The sequence below is a fragment of the Hyperolius riggenbachi genome, chromosome 1 (assembly GCF_040937935.1).
Source record: "Hyperolius riggenbachi isolate aHypRig1 chromosome 1, aHypRig1.pri, whole genome shotgun sequence".
Taxonomy (NCBI): domain Eukaryota; kingdom Metazoa; phylum Chordata; class Amphibia; order Anura; family Hyperoliidae; genus Hyperolius; species Hyperolius riggenbachi.
The window spans coordinates 477,008,942-477,027,439 of NC_090646.1; the positions used below are offsets into that span (position 1 = coordinate 477,008,942).

General features: G+C 44.7%; 1 protein-coding gene across 3 annotated transcripts in view; it reads right to left on the reverse strand.

Annotated features, from left to right (window-relative positions):
* Positions 1 to 1,616: 1,616 nt before the first annotated feature.
* TOX4 (TOX high mobility group box family member 4) overlaps positions 1,617 to 18,498 on the reverse strand; it is a 67,435-nt gene continuing 50,553 nt past the window's right edge. For all 3 annotated transcript variants that reach the window (XM_068241397.1, XM_068241403.1, XM_068241388.1), the window contains exons 7-9: positions 12,915 to 13,610; positions 9,075 to 9,241; positions 1,617 to 6,609 (exon numbers count right to left, since the gene is read on the reverse strand). In XM_068241397.1, coding sequence (XP_068097498.1) covers positions 6,549 to 6,609; positions 9,075 to 9,241; positions 12,915 to 13,610 — 924 coding nt within the window. In that variant the 3' untranslated portion in view covers positions 1,617 to 6,548. The remainder of the gene's footprint in view (positions 6,610 to 9,074; positions 9,242 to 12,914; positions 13,611 to 18,498) is intronic.

An 18,498-nucleotide genomic window follows, 5' to 3' on the forward strand; every position in this document is an offset into this window, starting at 1 on the left:
CTCCTCCCTAACCTGACTGAGCATGTGCAAACAGTCTAACGCGGCTTAAGCCGCTGTAACGCCGTAGCATGCTGCACTTTTGGCAGAACGTGCAGCGTTACATGTAACGCAAGTGGGCAGTGTGAACAGCCCACTTGTGTTACATTGCTGTGCGTTGGGGGAGCGTTACAGGCTGCACTAACGTGCGCCCTTAACGTCCCTGTGTGTAAGCAGCCTTAAAGGACCACTATTGCCAAAAATGCATCCATAAGTACATTTCTCCCAGATTAAAATGCCCTATAAATTACTTTTCTCTAATGTTCCTGTCACAAAAAGGTGCACATGGTAAGATTGCAGCTGTCATTTTGAAAGATAAACGTTCATTCAAGCCGACATTGTGTAACGATAAGCGCCAAATGACGATTAACCCCCTTTAGTAATTCTTTCCGGATTTTAGGGTCTAAAAGCAGTGGAATTTTTTTTTTGCATGCCTTTAGATCCTAAAACCTGGACAAAAAAATATCATGCTGCTAGGGAGTTCTGCAGCAGCCCAGCACTCACCTCCCTGGGATCCATCACTGCTGTTTCCTCCGTCCTCCGGGTGGCGCTGTAACTCTGTAGGGAGATAGCCGGCTGTCATCATGACGACAGAGCCTCCAAGGACAGGAAGGAGAATGGCAGCCAACAGCGGTGTCCCCCGGAAGGTGAGTTAAAACGCCTGCTGCTTGCATTGCTCTGTATAGACCTCCCAGCGGCTACCATGAGTTCAGCTCGGGGTTGCCGCTCCTGGCATGTTTTTTCCACCCCGAGCCGAACTCCTGATTACCACTAAGGAGGTTAAAGGTGACGCTAGTTCGTTTTGTAAGATTGGAATGACAGAGCAGATCAGAGAGGATTGTTCATTGATGCCCGTGTGTACAGATTGTTAAAAGAGGTCTTCACCCATTGTTTAACGACCTGTTCATTAGCGTAACATTCATTGGTCTTTTTGCGTCGTGTGCATCATGCTGCTTAAAGTAGGAGAGACATTATTAATACTAGCCATGTAATTTGTTCATGTTTGATCCACAATAACCCAGCACGTCATAATCTTTACTATTAGCAGACCAGAAAAAATAAAACTAGACAGCACCAACTGCCATTATCTATAATCACACCCACTAACATTGTGCTGGGCTAAAATATTTTTTTTTATAGACATAAATATGCACAGCGGGAGATACTGGTTGCTTAACAGTTGTAAACAGCCGTTCTTTCCCACAACACAACACGGCTCACAGAAAAGAAACCGGTCATGCCCATGGTCATGACATCACACTCTGGGAGGGGTTTCAGCACAATATCAGCCACACAAACCTCTGAGAGCATCTATTAAAAAAACGGTAAAGATTTCTCATGGGAAAGGGGGTATCAGCTACTGATTGGGATGAAATTCAATCTCTGGTTAAAGTTCCTCTAAGTTCTTCAAACGACAAATAAATAATGAGAATGCACAATACCTGTATCTTCCACTTGTCAGAGACCTAACGCTCACATCTATATAGTACAGTCACCAGAAAGGTCTAGTAAAATATGTTTTTGCCATTTAAAGATTGAATTATCACAACTAAGATGCAAAACAAAGTCAATGACGAAAATAACAGTCATCCAAAATAATTTATTGTTGCCCAGATATTTGAGAACTCGTTATTTCCAATAGCCTGTATGAGGAGGATAAAGATCATGTAAAACAACTGAGTACAAAAAAAAACCTCTACAAGGCAGAGGATTTCCTCATACAGTTATAAATATCAAATCAACTGACCAGCTCAATAAGAATATTAAACATGGCCCGAGTTGATTGCAGACAGTTTTGGCATAGGGTGTTTGTCTTCAGCAGATATTGTTGGAGTGCAGTTACCCCACGGTGCCTTTGTTCCAAATCCCTTCCTGCGACCTTTTGAAACATTTACAAATAAAACGGATAAAATTAAAGCTTGTCATTTTCAGAACTCCCCAGCTTGTTAGGCAAGTACAGTTTGCTTTGTGGAGTAAAAAGGTCAGAGAAAGTTGTTATAGGTTATGAATGTAAGGGCCAAGGTTAGGTGAAAGTTAGATAGATTTTGGTCCATGATTGTTGAACATAATAAAGGTTAGGCTTATGCTAGGAATACACTTTTTTTTTGGGGGGGGGGGGGGGGGGGGGGGTGCAGATTTACTTTCCGATCGTTTTTCTGATCAATTTCCATTCATTTCTATTAGAAAATCGATCAGAAAAACGATCAAAACCAGATCGGACCTGTCAGAAATTTTGTATCGAGCCATCTATCTGCTGAAATACACTTATGCTGGGAATCATGGTGTGTTTCCAGCATAAGTGTTAAACATGTGGCAAGGAAATGGTTAAGGTACAGCCATGAGGGGGGGGGGGGGGGAACTGATAACGCTACCATTAGACAGAGGTGGTGTAAGGTTTGTCAGGTAATTAGGGTCACATCAGGTGAGGCAGGCAATACTAATTTCAATGTCACTATAGCCAGCAATGTGGTGCTTCAAGTCATATGTCAAGGCCCACATGAAAAGTGAGTAGTAAGGTTTGTAAAGGTTGTCTGTTTGTGGTGCCTTTACTGAAAGAGGAACTGTCGCGAAAATCTTAAAATTCCTGAGTAAAATGAGCCATAAATTACTTATCTCTCATGTTGCTGGCATGTACAGTAAGTAGTAGAACTCTGACATTACCAACAGGTTTTGGGATAGTCCATCTCTCCACAGGGGATTCTCAGCACGGCCTTTATCCTTTATAAAGACACTCCCTGAAAAAGATTTATACAAAGATGCTGACCAGCCTCCCTGCTCACCATGCACTTTTTGGGCAGTTGGATGGAGCAACTGCCATTCAACTAAGTGCATTTTGGAAAAAAAAAAAAAGGAATCTCCAAGAACCCCCCATGAAGAAATGGACTAGTCCAAAACCTGTTGGTTCTGTCAGATTTCTACTACCTACTGTGACAGCAACATAGGAGAAAAGTAATTTATGGCTCATTTTACTCTGGAAGAAACGTACTTCTTAATTGTATATGTTAACATATATTTTAAATTTTAAGATTTTCGTGACAGAGGTCCTTTAAAGAGACTCTGAAGCGGGTCTAAATCCACATTTTTATTGTTAAGCACTATAGCTAGTGCTAAAACGCTGCATCCCCGATGCAAAACGAGGGGTTTATAAACCCCCAAATCCCCTCTGCTAAGTCCAGGGAGCACTTCCTGCTTGAAGCAGAGCTTAGGGCTGTAGCTCTGCCTCTTTGCGCGTCAATCCCCGCCTCTCCCCACCCCTCTCAATCTTCCTTCACTAAGATGGGAGGGGAGAGGCGGAGATCTGCAGGCAGATTGACGCGCATGGAGGCAGAGCTGCAGCTCAAAGCTATTTTCTCCATGGGCAGCACAATCCACAACTAAGAAAGTTGTGGATTTTGCACAGGGGATTTGGGGGGTATAAACCCCTCGTTTTGCTGTGGGGATGCAGCGTTTTAGCACTGGCTATAGTGCTTAACATAAATAGAAGTTAACCTCCCTGGCGGTAAGCCCGAGCTGAGCTCGGGCTATCCCGCGCAGGGAGATATCTCAGCCCCTGGTGGGACGATTTTCACCATGTAAAGTGCTGTGCGCGCAGCTAGCACTTTGCTAGCTGCGCGCAAAGCTTGATCGCTGCCGCTCTGCGGCGATCGCCCGCACGCAGCGGCAGAAGAGGCCCCCCCGCCAGAGCCCTGCGCTGCCCGGACCAATGAGTTCTGGGCAGCGCTATGGGCTGGATCGAGTGCGCCTGACGTCCATGACGTCATGCCGATCGTCGCCATGGCGACAGGAGAAGCCAAACAGGGGAACGCGTTATATACGCGCTCCCCTGTTTGCTATTGATGCCGGTGACGATTGCACTAGAGGGACACATGCGCCCTCTAGTGGTGTTTCATGTAGCTACCACTCTGGTAGCTTTACATGAAACAAAAAAAAACAAAAAAAAAAAAAAGGTTTTTTGCCCATTTGAAAAAATAAAATTAACCGCCAGGGATGTTAAAAACGTGGATTTAGACTCACTTCAGAGTATCTTTAAGTAGTTTTCATATACTAATGCTGAAAACCCTGACAAGTTATGTTGCAAATTCAGAATCAATGTAATAAATTACATTTTGGTTATGAATTGCGTTCAGACACAAAAGCACCTCCTCCCTTCAGGTTCTGCTTAAACAGCAGTTACCTGCATTAGCCCATCGTTTAATATCCCAAGCGGATCATTTCATATGTTCTATATCCCAACGGGTTATCACATGCCACATATAGAGAAGCAGCAGCTCATTGCAAATCTGCCTGCAAGATCATCAGGCAGCAGTGTCAGAAATAAATATGCAGTAAACTATTGTAAGCGGAGAGTGAAGGGGAAATACAGTGTTGTATTGATGAACATGCCAAAAAAAATTCAAAGACACAGTTGTATCGCAAAAACATCTGAACGCTGCAATGGACCACAGGACCGACCCATGGCAAGTTCTAAAAATATGAGCCATGGTTGCATTTTTGAAAAAATTTGCTCAAGACACACTACGGTCTCTAGATCACAAAACCTATGAAAAGGTAGTGGATCCAGCAGCCTGTGTATTTTGCTTGCAGTGCCCTGGCCGGGACTACTAGTTGTAAGTCATCAATGCAAAAGCACCCCATCAATTGTGAACAGGTAGAAGGGAACATATCTCGCAGCACCTCCTGATCAGACAACTTGCGGCTAGAAAGGAAATGTCTCTTTATGTGAGCCCATAGGGGGGCCGCTTACCAGTCTTCTGTACCCTTACTTTGAAGCATACCTGAAGTTACATGATGAGATAAACATGTACACATATAGCCCTAACTATTAAGAAAGTCCCTTTCTTTTTCCAGTACAGCAAGAGTTAAAAAAAAACTCTGTTCATTATCTATGCAAAAGAGCTTGTCAAACAGCTTGTGGTTTCATGAAAAGTAAATTGAAACTGAAAGGCTGTTATCTGTCAGGGAGAAGACAAGTACTGCAGGAATGTTCAAAAAGTCATTATTTCTGCTTCTTTTTCAGCTTGAAGGACAATTTAAGCAATGCCTGGCTTGTCTGGCTGCCCTGCTGATCTATTTGGCTGCAGTAGTGTCTGAAACACACCAGAAACAAGCAAGCAGCTAATTTTTCTCAGATTTGACAAAATGTCAGAAACACCTGATCTGCTGCATGCTTTTTCAGGCTAAAAAACTGGGGGCAGAGGATCAGCAGGATAGCCCAGCAACTGGTATTGCTTAGAATGAAATAAATATGGCAGCCTCCAAATACCTCTCACTTCCGTTATCCTTTAAAGAGCAGAATATGGATTCTAAATAGTAGCTGCGACAGTGTGAAGCAATCTTAAATAAAGTTATACACTGAAAACAGAAAAGGGACTCTTTTCTATACTACATTAGTCCCGGTTATCCAGAATGCAACTAACCAGCAATCTCAACCAACCAGCACAAATCACCAGCAGTACTCACAGTGGTGAATGCCAACCTCTTTGGCTGTTTGTGGGCTCTGCTGTGCTTAAAGACTGGGTTCCACGGCTCCCCCAAATTTACTATACTTTCAATTACTGTATTTTAACATTTAATACAGAGTTCATGGTATGTATATAGAGTGGGGTATAGTACTGTAGCCTCTAGTCTCTAGCAACCAGAGAAAACACACTAATCCGGCATCAGCTGATCCCCGTAGGTGCTGGATAACTGAGACTCTACTGTACTAATGTTCTATTTATCATCCTACTACGCTTACAATTCATCATCTCATACGTTTATTTTCACTTCAGGTTCACACTAAAGCAGGATTGCACTTTCCTTGATGGAACCATACCTCCTGGGGGCCAGTCATTTTTCACTGCAAAGTCAAATGCAACAAAAACATTAAGCCAGTTTTAGCAGCTGTAAAACACTTCTCTCTCTCTGAAACTAGGATTACCGTTAAGTGTGTGTTTATGTATGTATAATTATGCTTTTAACACAAGGGTGGCTTCATATTAATTATATCCCATCAATCCTCCTACTAACTCAGCAACAAGGCTTCTAGAAATATTTTTTCAAAAAAAAAATCTCTGGTGGTTTATTAACGCATTTTCACTTCCACAAACACTGTCAGCAGTTTAGTCTTTTGTGAGACGGCTGAATGAATGATGCTCCAGAGATTAGGAACGAGTCTCGTTAGCTGGGCAGTAACAGATCAGGCTACTGCTGTGATGTACAGGAGATCCTCTTAACCTTGCTTCCTGTGCTGATGAAGCAGGCCACAAGGCTACACCGCCTAAACAGCTGGAAAATAGAATGGTCTTAACAAAACCACTAAGTCCAGGCTGATCCAATGCTTTATCAGAACACATCATTGGCCCCATGGCATGGAAGCATGGTTTAAGATTGCCCCAGCCTTCACTCTTCTTTGCATACAGTATGTACAAGTCAATAAAAAAAATGTCCATCCCTTGGGTCTTGCCTTTTCCACTGGAATTAGATTGTTCTCTTTAAGGTCCAATACAAAATGGTGTCCAAGGCATCTAGGATTATTTTACAGGTGCGAGGGTTCCTAGACTTCGCCCAGCGATCCAAGCCATGAAAGTGTCTCTGTAAATAAATCAAGAGGAACTATTAGACATATAACCAAAAAGATAAATGGTATGTGTAGCATGGAACAAAAATAATAAAGTGTGTGTTTTTTTACTATGAGTTGTTACAGATGCTCTGTACACTTTAACCCCTTAAAGGGACCCTGTACACAGGATAAAAATAGAATTCGAACTTACCTGGGGCTTACCCCAGCCACCCCAGGAGGTCGCTCAGCATCCTCTGGGTCACCTGTGTTCTTCTGCTTGCAACTCCATTAGTGCACGACTTCGCCGGAAGTCGTGCACAATTGCGAATGTGTGGCCTGTATGCGCACCAAGCTCGATCATGTGTCTCCTGTCCGTTGCTGGCTCCATCCGCAATCTGCATACATGCGCCCCACCTGGTTGCCGGAGTAACGTGGGCATGTGTGACTTCACACACGCACCCACAGATGCATTGGCAACCACATGGGTTACATGTATGTAGATTGCAGATGGAGCCAACAACGGACACAGACAGGTAATGTATACTGCACTGGGCGGGTGGGCACATTAGACATTAGGGAGGGGGACAGTGCTGGGCCAGCAAGCAGTGCCAGAAGGCCGATTCCCAATGGATATCAGCCTGCGGTGTGACAAATCTCTATCAGATTCGATCGGAGAGAGATTTGTTTCTTGGTAGAATCTGCCCATCATCGCCTGATGTATGGCGACCATTATACAGTTCCTCAATCCTGCAGTCCACATTCTCCTTTATTTATCCTCATTGATTGCTTGCCTTCTAATAATAAGCGTTTGAGCTTTTCAGCACACTTCTTATAATCATGAATGTTCCCTTTTCCTGATTAACCAGTTTACCCCCGCGCGTACGTATTTCTCCGCCCCTTTTTCCATCCTTTAACAACCAGGGACGGAGAAACACGTACTTTCCGCGTTCCCGACGCTGCCCGCGCTCCCGCTCGTAAACACGCCGCCCGCCGCTAGTAAACACGCCGCCGCCCGCTCGCCCAGAGATCAATGAACGGGAAAATCCATTCCCGTTCGTTGATCTAAGCCCCGCAATGATCAGCTGCTCTCCTATGGGCAGCGCGATCATTGTGAGAAAAAACTCACGTGTCCAGCCTCCTTATACTTAGGTCGCATTAAAACCAAAAGTTACTGTGGCCATCTTGTGGCCAAATAGTAAACTACACCCTACACATTTTTCACATACAAATAAATGACTTTTACATATAAAATTAACTCATTACCTCCCACACTCCCCATCTTTTTTTTTTTTTGTAATTAAAAAAAAATTAAAAAATTTACAATTAAAAAAAATACATAAATAGTTACCTTAGGGACCGAACTTTTTAAATATTTATGTCAAGAGGGTATAACACTGTTACTTTATAAACTATAGGCTTGTAATTAGGGATGGACGCAAAAATGAAAAAAATGCACCTTTATTTCCAAATAAAATATTGGCGCCAAACATTGTGATAGGGACATAATTTAAATGGTTTTACAACCGGGACAAAAGGGCAAATACGTTTCATGGGTTTTAATTACAGTAGCATGCATTATTTAAAAACTATAATGGCCGAAAACTGAAAAATAATTATTTTTTTCCCCACATTTTTCCTATTTTCCCATTAAAACACATTTAGAAAAAAATAATTCTTGGCATAATGTCCCACCTAAAGAAAGCCTAATCGGTGGCGGAAAAAACAAGATATAGTTCATTTCATTGCGATAAGTAATGATAAAGTTATAGACGAATGAATGGAAGGAGCGCTGAAAGGTGAAAATTGCTCTGGTGCTCAGGGGGTAAAACCCCTCAGTGGTGAAGTGGTTAAAGTATTTTGTTTGTATTTACTTTTCAGGAGATCTGCCATTATATTTGACTGCCTCATTTACATACATAAAGCACTTGGTTTATTTACCTTTGCAATGAAAATTAATTTACTATGAGCACATGCAAATTCTAAGTAGGGATGGTACTATGTTCTTTGAAAATAACATCTGGGAACTGAAAAAAACAAAACAAAAATTAGATATACTTACCTGGGGCTTCCTTCAGCCCCTGGAAGCCTGTGTGTCCCTCGCAACAGCTCTGCTCCAAGCCATTTTCCCAGGGCCCCCTCCGTAGCAGCCACCACCTGGATCCTCTGCAATTCAGCCTGGAAAGTCCTTTGGTCTGAGGTGTACTGAGCAAGCGCAGCTTTACGCATTACTACAGCACCTGCACAGACTGGCCCTGACTGAAGGACTTTCCAGACCGAATTGCAGAGGATTCAAGGGGGTGCAGGAGGATGGAGAGGGAGCGCTCAGCCTGGAAGGGGCTGGAGGAAGCCGCAGGTATGTATGATTTTTTTTTAAATCCCCCCCACACACAATTGTGGAAGAGATCAGTGACATTGTGGAACAACTGTGCACAACTTTATTGTTAAACAATTAAAGGCATTGCAAACAAATTAATAAAAATCTAAATCTGTCTCTCACCTGCAGTGTTTGACCACACACTCATTGCTACAGTACTCATTGTCCCAATCTTTGCTTTCCACAGGGAGATTCTCACATCCAGAACGCACACACCGAGGCTGAGGAGATGGGCTGTGGGGCGGAGAGCCTCTCACTATCTGCACATCCATGTGCGGTGGGGAAGACTCCTGAACGGTGGAGAGCATATTAGTACAACAACTTTTACCATATGAACCAAACAGCCTATCAACAGTGGCACATAATATCACTAAACTCATCTCTTAACTATGCAACATAGAATAAGGTCTTGTTCATAATCCGTGCTGCCAAGCCGTGCGCACATTGCTGCTGACCAGACTAGAATGAAAGAAAAAGTAGTGTGGTACTGTGAGAAAGTCCAGCCGACATTTTGGATCATTACAAGCGCCTTTGAAAGCATTGAGCAGGGCTGCACTGCACAATATCGCAGCATCGGTGGTGTGCGGTTTCCCAGCTGGCAGTTTACTTTTACCTGGAATTAATTGATCATTACCCAATACTGTACAACTGTCAAGTGTTGAATGCATTTATATACACATTTGTTTGTAGTTTAATTAAAGGACTAAAATGACTCCAAATAGCTGCAACGCATCAAATAGGACATTCCTCGGTCTTCAAAATGGTTCTGAGAAATGAGGTGAACTAGATTTAGGCATCAGGCGGGTGGGTTTGTTTTAGGCACAAGGGGGAGTGTTGTAGTGAGAATGGGCGCCAAATTTGTCCATAGTAGAATACCAGTAGTTTAAATTACCGTATATACTCGGATACAAGTCGACCCCGTGTATAAGTCGACCTCAATATTTGACCCTCAAAAGCTGGAATTTTCCAATTATTCATGTATAAGTCTACCCAGTAAAGTTAATGGCTGTACTTGGGGCAATAACCCCTCCTGGCCCACCAAGTACAGCAAATAACTCCTCCAGGACACACATGCAGCCATTAGCCCTCTGCTTGTTACTCCCTCCCACCCACCATTACCCATGGGAGCTGTCTGTCTGCATTTCCCCCCACCCACCATCACCCATGGGAGCCTCTGCTTGTATTTCCCTCCCACCCACCATCACCCATGGGAGCCTCTGCTTGTATTTCTTCCCACCCACCATCACCCATGGGAGCCTCTGCTTGTATTTCTTCCCACCCACCATCACCCATGGGAGCCTCTGCTTGTATTCCCCCCACCCACCATCACCCATGGGAGCCTCTGCTTGTATTCCCCCCACCCACCATCACCCATGGGAGCCTCTGCTTGTATTTCCCCTCACCCACCATCACCCATGGGTGCCTCTGCTTGTATTCCCCCCATGTAAAAATTGTTACAGAGTCTCTTTAACCTCCTTGGTGGTAACCCCGAACCTAGTTCGGGGTAAGCCGCGCAGGAGGTTTTCTCCGGCCCTGCTGGGGCGATTTGTTTAATTTTTTTTTTTGCTGGACGCAGCTAGCACTTTCCTAGCTGCGTCAGCACACCGATCGCCGGTATCCGTCGCGCCACGCCCCCCCCCCCCCCGACCCCGTGCGCTGCCTGGTCAATCAGTGCCAGGCAGCGCTAAGGGGTGGTTCGGGACTCCCAATGACGGGATTTCCTGATCGGAGATCGCCGAAGGCGATCGAAGCGGGCGGGGGGATGCCGTGGGCTCGCTACATGATATAAGAAAAAAAAAATTAAAACTGCTGCGCTCCCTCCTCGCTGAATTTTTTATACCGCCAGAGGGGTTAAAGAAAAAAACATTTGTTTGTTACAGTGGATACAAATTACCATCCTGTGCTTTCAAATGAGCCTATCTTTCGTGGCAGTAAAGGTACATACGACCGGTCGTTTGAATGTCCGGTCGTCAAATCGGGCGTGTGTACGATCGGTCATTCAGCTGATAAGACTGGATGTGAACGATCCGCCAAGCGGATCCATCAAAACCAGTCTTATCAGCTGAACGACCGATCGTACACACGCCCGATTTGACGTCGAAACGACCATACGTTCAAATGTCCAAACGAACGGTCGTTTGGAAAAAATCTGACGTGTGTACGAGCCTTAAGCTGACCCAGGGGAGAGATTAAATTAGAACTTGTGATTAGACACAGATGAGGGGGCTAAACTCTCTAAATACCGTATATACTCGCATATAAGCCGACCCGCATATAAGCCGACCCCCCAACTTTTACCTGAAAAACCAGGTAAAAATGATTGACCCCCATATAAGCCGGGGGTAGGAAATGCTGGCTGCCTTATTCCTCTAGTGTGTCCCAGTATAGCTAGTAAAGTGCCCAGTATGGGTAGGTAGTGCACCTGTATAGCCAGTATAGTGCCCAGTATCGCTAGTATAGTGCCCAGTATCGCTAGTATAGTGCCCAGTATCGCTAGTATAGTGCCCAGTATCGCTAGTATAGTGCCCAGTATCGCTAGTATAGTGCCCAGTATCGCTAGTATAGTGCCCAGTATCGCTAGTATAGTGCCCAGTATCGCTAGTATAGTGCCCAGTATAGTGCCCCAGTTTAGCTAGTATAGTGCCCCAGTTTAGCTAGTATAGTGCCCCAGTTTAGCTAGTATAGTGCCCCAGTTTAGCTAGTATAGTGCCCCAGTTTAGCTAGTATAGTGCCCCAGTTTAGCTAGTATAGTGCCCCAGTTTAGCTATTATAGTGCCCCAGTTGCCGCCGCTGCTATTACCTGTTCAGCCGGCGGTCGCTTCCTCTGCCTCTCGCTCTGCTCTCCATGTCTCCATCACACGTAGTGTATCCCAGCAGCGCGCCCGGCGCTGCTGCTGTGAAGAGGCAGGAGAGAGCGGTTCCCCTGGTAACAGCGTCATCGCCGTTACCAGGGGAACCGCTCTCTCCTGCCTCTTCACAGCAGCAGCGCCGGGCGCGCTGCTGTGATACACGAATACGCGTGATGGAGACATGGAGAGCAGAGCGAGAGGCACCCGGAGTAGAGGAAGCGGCCGCCGACTGAACAGGTAATAGCAGCGGCGGCTGCGGAGGGAGGGAGCGGGCGGGGGGCGCCGCGGATCACCACCCCCACCCAAGACTCGCATACAAGCCGACCCCCCAACTTTTGGCCCCCTGTTTGGGGGTCAAAAAGTCGGCTTGTATGCGAGTATATACGGTACATACAGGGTGCATTTTTCTAGGTTTTCCTTCTGTCCTGTGCAAGAGTTCATGTCCACTTTAACCTCTCTGGCAGTATTGACGGTTAAACACGTCAATACAAAACATGCTGTGAACAGTATTGACATGCATACACGTCAATACTCTCCTGCACTGTATACTAGACCCTTGCTTGACACATTTTGCCAAGTTACAGAAAAAAAAGGTTATGAAAAGTAATTCGATCACTTTTTGCACAGAAATCCTGGGGAAATGATATGCCAGGGAGGTTAAATGAAAACAGCGTTACTTTATGTGTCTGGCATCTCTGACATTATCACACAGAATTTGCTAGATAAAGAAGCTGCACTTATTGGGAAGTCAGGGCTGCTTTCCACTACGTATGATTGTGCTGCGTTTCCCAATCTGGACAAAGCCAGACCGCACTTCAGTGCCACCTAAAGCCTGTGCACGCACCACACCAAGCTGCTGACCATAACTTCGCCAGTCACAATAAACCATCATCCATACTTATCTGATATCCAGGGTCCATGTATACTTACAGGCACAAAGGGGGGGGGGGAAGATTGAGAGGCAAAGGAGGGGGGAGCGAGAAAAAGAAAAAGAAGGGGGGGGGGGCAGAGAACGGAAGGGGGAGGGAGTAATTAAGAGGGGGGGGGGTGTATAGAGGAAACAGGAGAGCAAACGTAAAGGTACATTCCTTTAAAGATATGATCAGTACTTTACCTGCATATTAACCTCTTGTACCACTTCTGTCAAAACTTCCAAATGTTCCGGTGAGACCGGGGCCTCTGGTGAGGCGGGCACACTGATGATTGGGATGGCCTGAGCTTGGACTTGTACAGTCTGGGGTTGAGGCTGCAAAGGAGGGGGTATAATTTTGATTTGCAGAGGGGGAGGTTGAGGCACGCTGAGTCGCACTTTCTGCATGGACTGTAGAGGTGGAGGCTGCTGCAGGATAGTTATTGATGGTTGCAGAGCAGGTGCCATCTGCTGCAGACGTGGTGGCTGCTGCATTTGTTGAAGTGGTGGAGGCTGCAAGCGTGGAGGCAGCTGCATTGTTGCCTGGAATACTGAGCGTGTAATTCGTGCCTGAGGACTGGGCTGTAACTGGTGGAGTGGAATGCCGCGGGAAGTCACTACAGTGGCTGGGATTACTGTCACCATCCCTTGAGACATAGCAATAGACGTGGGGATTTGCCCTGCCTGCAGCATCTGCTTGGAGATGATGATTTTAGCCACGGTTTGCTGTGGTAGAGGAGTGGGAACAGGAGGAGGAGTTGGAGCTTGAGTTAGTGTTGAGGGTGAAGAAGCGCTCTGGGATATACTGGCTGTAGTCACTACAGAAGGAGAAAGAACAGGAGATTCCAAGAGCCCAGCTGATGTAGCAGAAACATCCATGTCCAGAGTCTCAACAACCACCTGTTTCAAGAAACACAAAACTGTTACACAAAATGGACTTTAAGTTTCCAATGCATGTAAAAAATGTATCCTCACTTATACAATGATCTGGTAGCAGCAAACCTGCCAAAGTTTACATCAGAAAAAAAATGACACAGCAGCCACTGGCACTACAAGATGCCTTCAAGTTCCTTAATTATACATCCTTTATCAGAGCTTTCATTCTAATGCTGGCCATACACTATACAACCTGATTGCACGTTCTGTATGCATTCCTAAGGGCTCTTTCACATGAACAGCTGACAGCAGCACACTTAACATTGAATGTGTAGCACTTGTGGCATCACTGCATGTGCATCCGAGCTGGCGGTAGCTGGCCCTAGACGATACATGTTGCGTTTTTTTCTGCCGAGCAGTAACCGAGCCACAAATCAACTATTGACACGCTTTGCTCCCATTCAGTTGCATTATTTTGTGACCCGGGCAGCTAAAAGGTGAGTTTATCCTGTAGCCGACTGCCTATTGCGAAATGGCGGCGGCTCGGCAGCTCCCTTGTTCTTCCGCTATGCATATATGCATCATCTTGCCAGGAACGAGATTTGATGGGAGCTCGCATGAGCTCCCATCATTGTGCGCAGCGGGCCCCTGCGATCAGCCTGCCAGCCAACGATCGGAGCTGGCAGGCAGTTTTTTTCATTTATTTACTAAAAAGTATTTATATAGCGCTGACATCTTACGCAGTGCTGTACAGAGTATATTGTTTTGTCTGTCCTCAGAAGAGCTCGCAATCTAATCCCAGCCATATGTCTATGTATGTACAGTATAGTGTATGTATCCTAGTCTAGGGCCAAAATTAGGGGGAAGCCAATTAACTTATCTGCATATGTAATTTTTTTTTTTTTTTTTTTAAATAAAATTTCATTTTTCATTTTTAACTAAAATTCTAATAACTCAAACTAGCAGAAGCAGCAGCAATCAAATAGCACCAAAAAAAACCCCTCTATTTGTGAGAAGAAAATGAGGTAAAATTGATTTGGGTGCTAAGTTGTATGACCGAGTAATCAACCGTTAAAACTGTGAAGTGCCGAATTGTAAAAAATGGCCTGGTCACAAGGGGGGTATAAACCTCTGGGGCTTAAAGGGACACTTAAGTCAAACAAAAAAAAATGAGTTTTACTCACCTGGGGCTTCCAATAGCCCCCTGCAGCTGTCCGGTGCCCTCGCCGTCTCCCTCCGATCCTCCTGGCCCCGCCGGCAGCCACTTCCTGTTTCGGTGACAGGAGCTGACAGGCTGGGGACGCGAGTGATTCTTCACGTTCCTGGCCACAATAGCGCCATCTATGCTGATATAGCATATATCATATACCATATAGCAGCATAGAGGGTGCTAATGTGTCTGGAAACGCAAAGAATCACTCGCATCCCCAGCCTGTCAGCTCCTGTCACCGAAACAGGAAGTGGCTGCCGGCGGGGCCAGGAGGATCGGAGGGAGACGGCGAAGGTACCGGACAGCTGCAGGGGGCTATTGGAAGCCCAAGGTGAGTAAAACTCATTTTTTTTGTTTGACTTCAGTGTCCCTTTAAGAGGTTAATGTGCCTTTTAGCCGTTGGTCTGAAAAAGGCCTAACACCCCCATGTAGTCCTATACTTCACAATACAGTACCTCAAGTGTTTGGTCCTCATATTACATTGAAGTTAAAGTGCACCTGAAGTGAGAGGGATACAGAGGCTGCCATATTTTCCTTTTAAACAATACAAGTTGCCTGGCAGTCCTGTTGATATTTCTGGCATCAGTCGTATCTGAATCACATACCTGAAACAAGAATGTGGCTAATCTAGTCAGATTAGTATGCTTCTAGTAGAAACGTAGTCTAAACTACAATGGCGATTGATCATACACATTCATTCAAAGCTTGCATGGAGCGAGTTAGAATAAACGTGATCAGAGATGTGAACAGGCTCATAGAATTGTATTGGCAGTGCAGATTTGCATGATGTGCAATTCTGATGTAATTGATGCAGCGTAAAGATACCCTTAAAAAGGACACCTGAAGGCTGCCATATTTATTTCCTGGTAAACAATGTCAGTTGCCTGGCATCCTGCTAATCTTTCATGCATCAGTAGTGTCTGAATCACACACCTGAAACAAGTATGTGGCTGATCCAGTCAGACTTGAGCCCGAGCACCTAATCTGCATGCTTGTTCAGGGTCAATGGCTCAAAGTATTAAGAGGTGGAGGCTCAGTAGGACAGCCATGCAATTTGCATTATTTAACCACTTGCCTACCACCCACTACCTATGGGTGTCGGCAAAGTGGCACCCCTAGGACCGCCTAACGCCAATTGCTCGTGGGGGACTGAATAGTATTATGCGGGCGCATCCGCCGGCATTAGGCTCCGCCCACCTGCACCGTCAACCCGCCGGCCAATAAGCAGCGCCGGCAGGTTGTTAACCCCCGATCTGCCGAGTTCAAAGCGTATAATACGCTTTGTAATGTATACAAAGCGTATTATACAGGCTGCCTACTGCCCTGGTGGTCCCAGTGATCGAGGGACCACCAGGGGAGGTTGCAGCAGTGCATGTAAACACAGCAGCACACTGATCCTGCCCCCTGATCGCCCACAGCACCCCTCAGACCCCCCTGATCACCCCCTCAGACCACTGTTTGCACCCAATCACCCCCCTAATCACCCATCAATCACCTCCTGTCACTATCTGTCAACGCTAAAATTTAGATTAGGTCCTAAACTGCCCCCTGGGGGCTCCTGATCATCCCCCCATACACTCAGATCCTCCCCAGACCCCCCCCCCCCCCCCCCCCGTGTACTGCATACATCTATTCTCCCCTGTAATCACCCACTGATCACCTGTCAATAACCCATCAACCACGCCCTGTCACCAGTGTTGCCAACTCATCCCTTTAATTACTGACACATGAATTATACAGGTTTCGTGGCTAGGTAGATGCAGGCAAGGCACTGATTATGTCTAAAAATACACCCCTAAACACATTATACTACTTCTGAGTACGGCGATACCACATGTGACACTTTTTTTGCAGCCTAGGTGCGCTAAGGGGCCCAAAGTCCTATGAGTACCTTTAGGATTTTACCGGTCATTTTGAGGCATTTGGTTTCCAGAATACTCCTCACGGTTTTGGGCACCTAAAATGCCAGGGTAGTATAGGAACCCCACAAGTGACCCCATTTTAGAAAGACGACACCCCAAGGTATTCCGTTAGGGTTATGAGTTCTTAGAAGATTTTATTTTTTGTCACAAGTTAGTGGAAAATGACACCTTGTGAAAAAAAAACCCAATAAAAAATCAATTTCCGCTAACTTGTGACAAAAAATAAAATCTATGAACTCACCATACTCCTAACGAAATACCTTGGGGTGTCTTCTTTCTAAAATGGGGTTACTTGTGGCGTTCCTAAACTGCCCTGGCATTTTAGGGGCCCTAAACCGTTTAGAGTATTCCGGAAACCAAATGCCTCAAAATGACCTACAAAATCCTAAAGGTACTCATAGGACTTTGGGCCCCTTAGCACACCTAGGCTGCAAAAAAGTGTCACATGTGGTATCGCCGTACTCAGGAGTAGTATAATGTGTTTTGGGGTGTATTTTTACACATACCCATGCTGGGTGGGAGAAATATCTCTGTAAATGGACAATTGTGTGTAAAAAAAAAAAAAAAAAAAAAAAATCACAAAATTGTCATTTACAGAGATATTTCTCCCACCCAGCATGGGTATGTGTAAAAATACACCCCAAAACACATTATACTACTTCTCCTGAGTACGGCGATACCACGTGTGACACTTTTTTACAGCCTAGGTGCGCTATGGGGCCCAAAGTCCTATGAGTACCTTTAGGATTTCGCAGGTCATTTTGAGGCATTTGGTTTCCAGACTACTCCTCACGGTTTTGGGCACCTAAAATGCCAGGGCAGTATAGGAACCCCACAAGTGACCCCATTTTAGAAAGAAGACACCCCAAGGTATTCCGTTAGGGGTATGATGAGTTCATAGAAGATTTTATTTTTCTCACAAGTTAGGCTTTACAGGGATGCTTACAATTAGGCACCCCCCAAAATGCCAGGACAGTAAACACACCCCACAAATGACCCCATTTTGGAAAGTAGACACCCCAAAGTATTCAGAGAGGGGCATGGTGAGTCCGTGGCAGATTTCATTTTTTTTTTGTCACAAGTTAGCAGAAATGGAAACTTTTTTTATTTATATTTTTTCTCACAAAGTTTCATTTTCCGCTAACTTGTGATAAAAAAATAAAATCTTCTATGAACTCACCATGCCTCTTAGTGAATACTTTGGGATGTCTTCTTTCCAAAATGAGGTAATTTGGGGGTATTTATACGATCCTGGAATTCTAGCACCTCATGAAACATGACAGATGCTCAGAAATGTCAGAGATGCTTCAAAATGGTAAAATTCACTTTTTGCACCATAGTTTGTAAACGCTATAACTTTTACCTAAACCAATAAATATACACTTATTGGATTTTTTTTTATCAAAGACATGTAACACAATAAATTTGGTCAAAAATGTATATAGAAATTTTACTTTATTTGAAAAATGTTAGCACAAAGTTAAAAAAAAATATATATTTTTTTGACAAAATTCATGTCTTTTTTGATGAATATAATAAAAACTAAAAATCACAGCAGCAATCAAATAGTACCAAAAGAAAGCTGTATTAGCGACAAGGAGGTAAAATTCATTTAGGTGGTAGGTTGTATGACCAAGCAATAAACCGTTAAAGCTGCAGTGGTCTGAATGGAGAAAAAAGGGTCTGGTCCTTAAAGAGAATCTGTACTGTGTAAAAATATTTAAAATAAACACGTGAGGTAACTTCAAATGAACATTACATAGTTACCTTGCCATTAGTT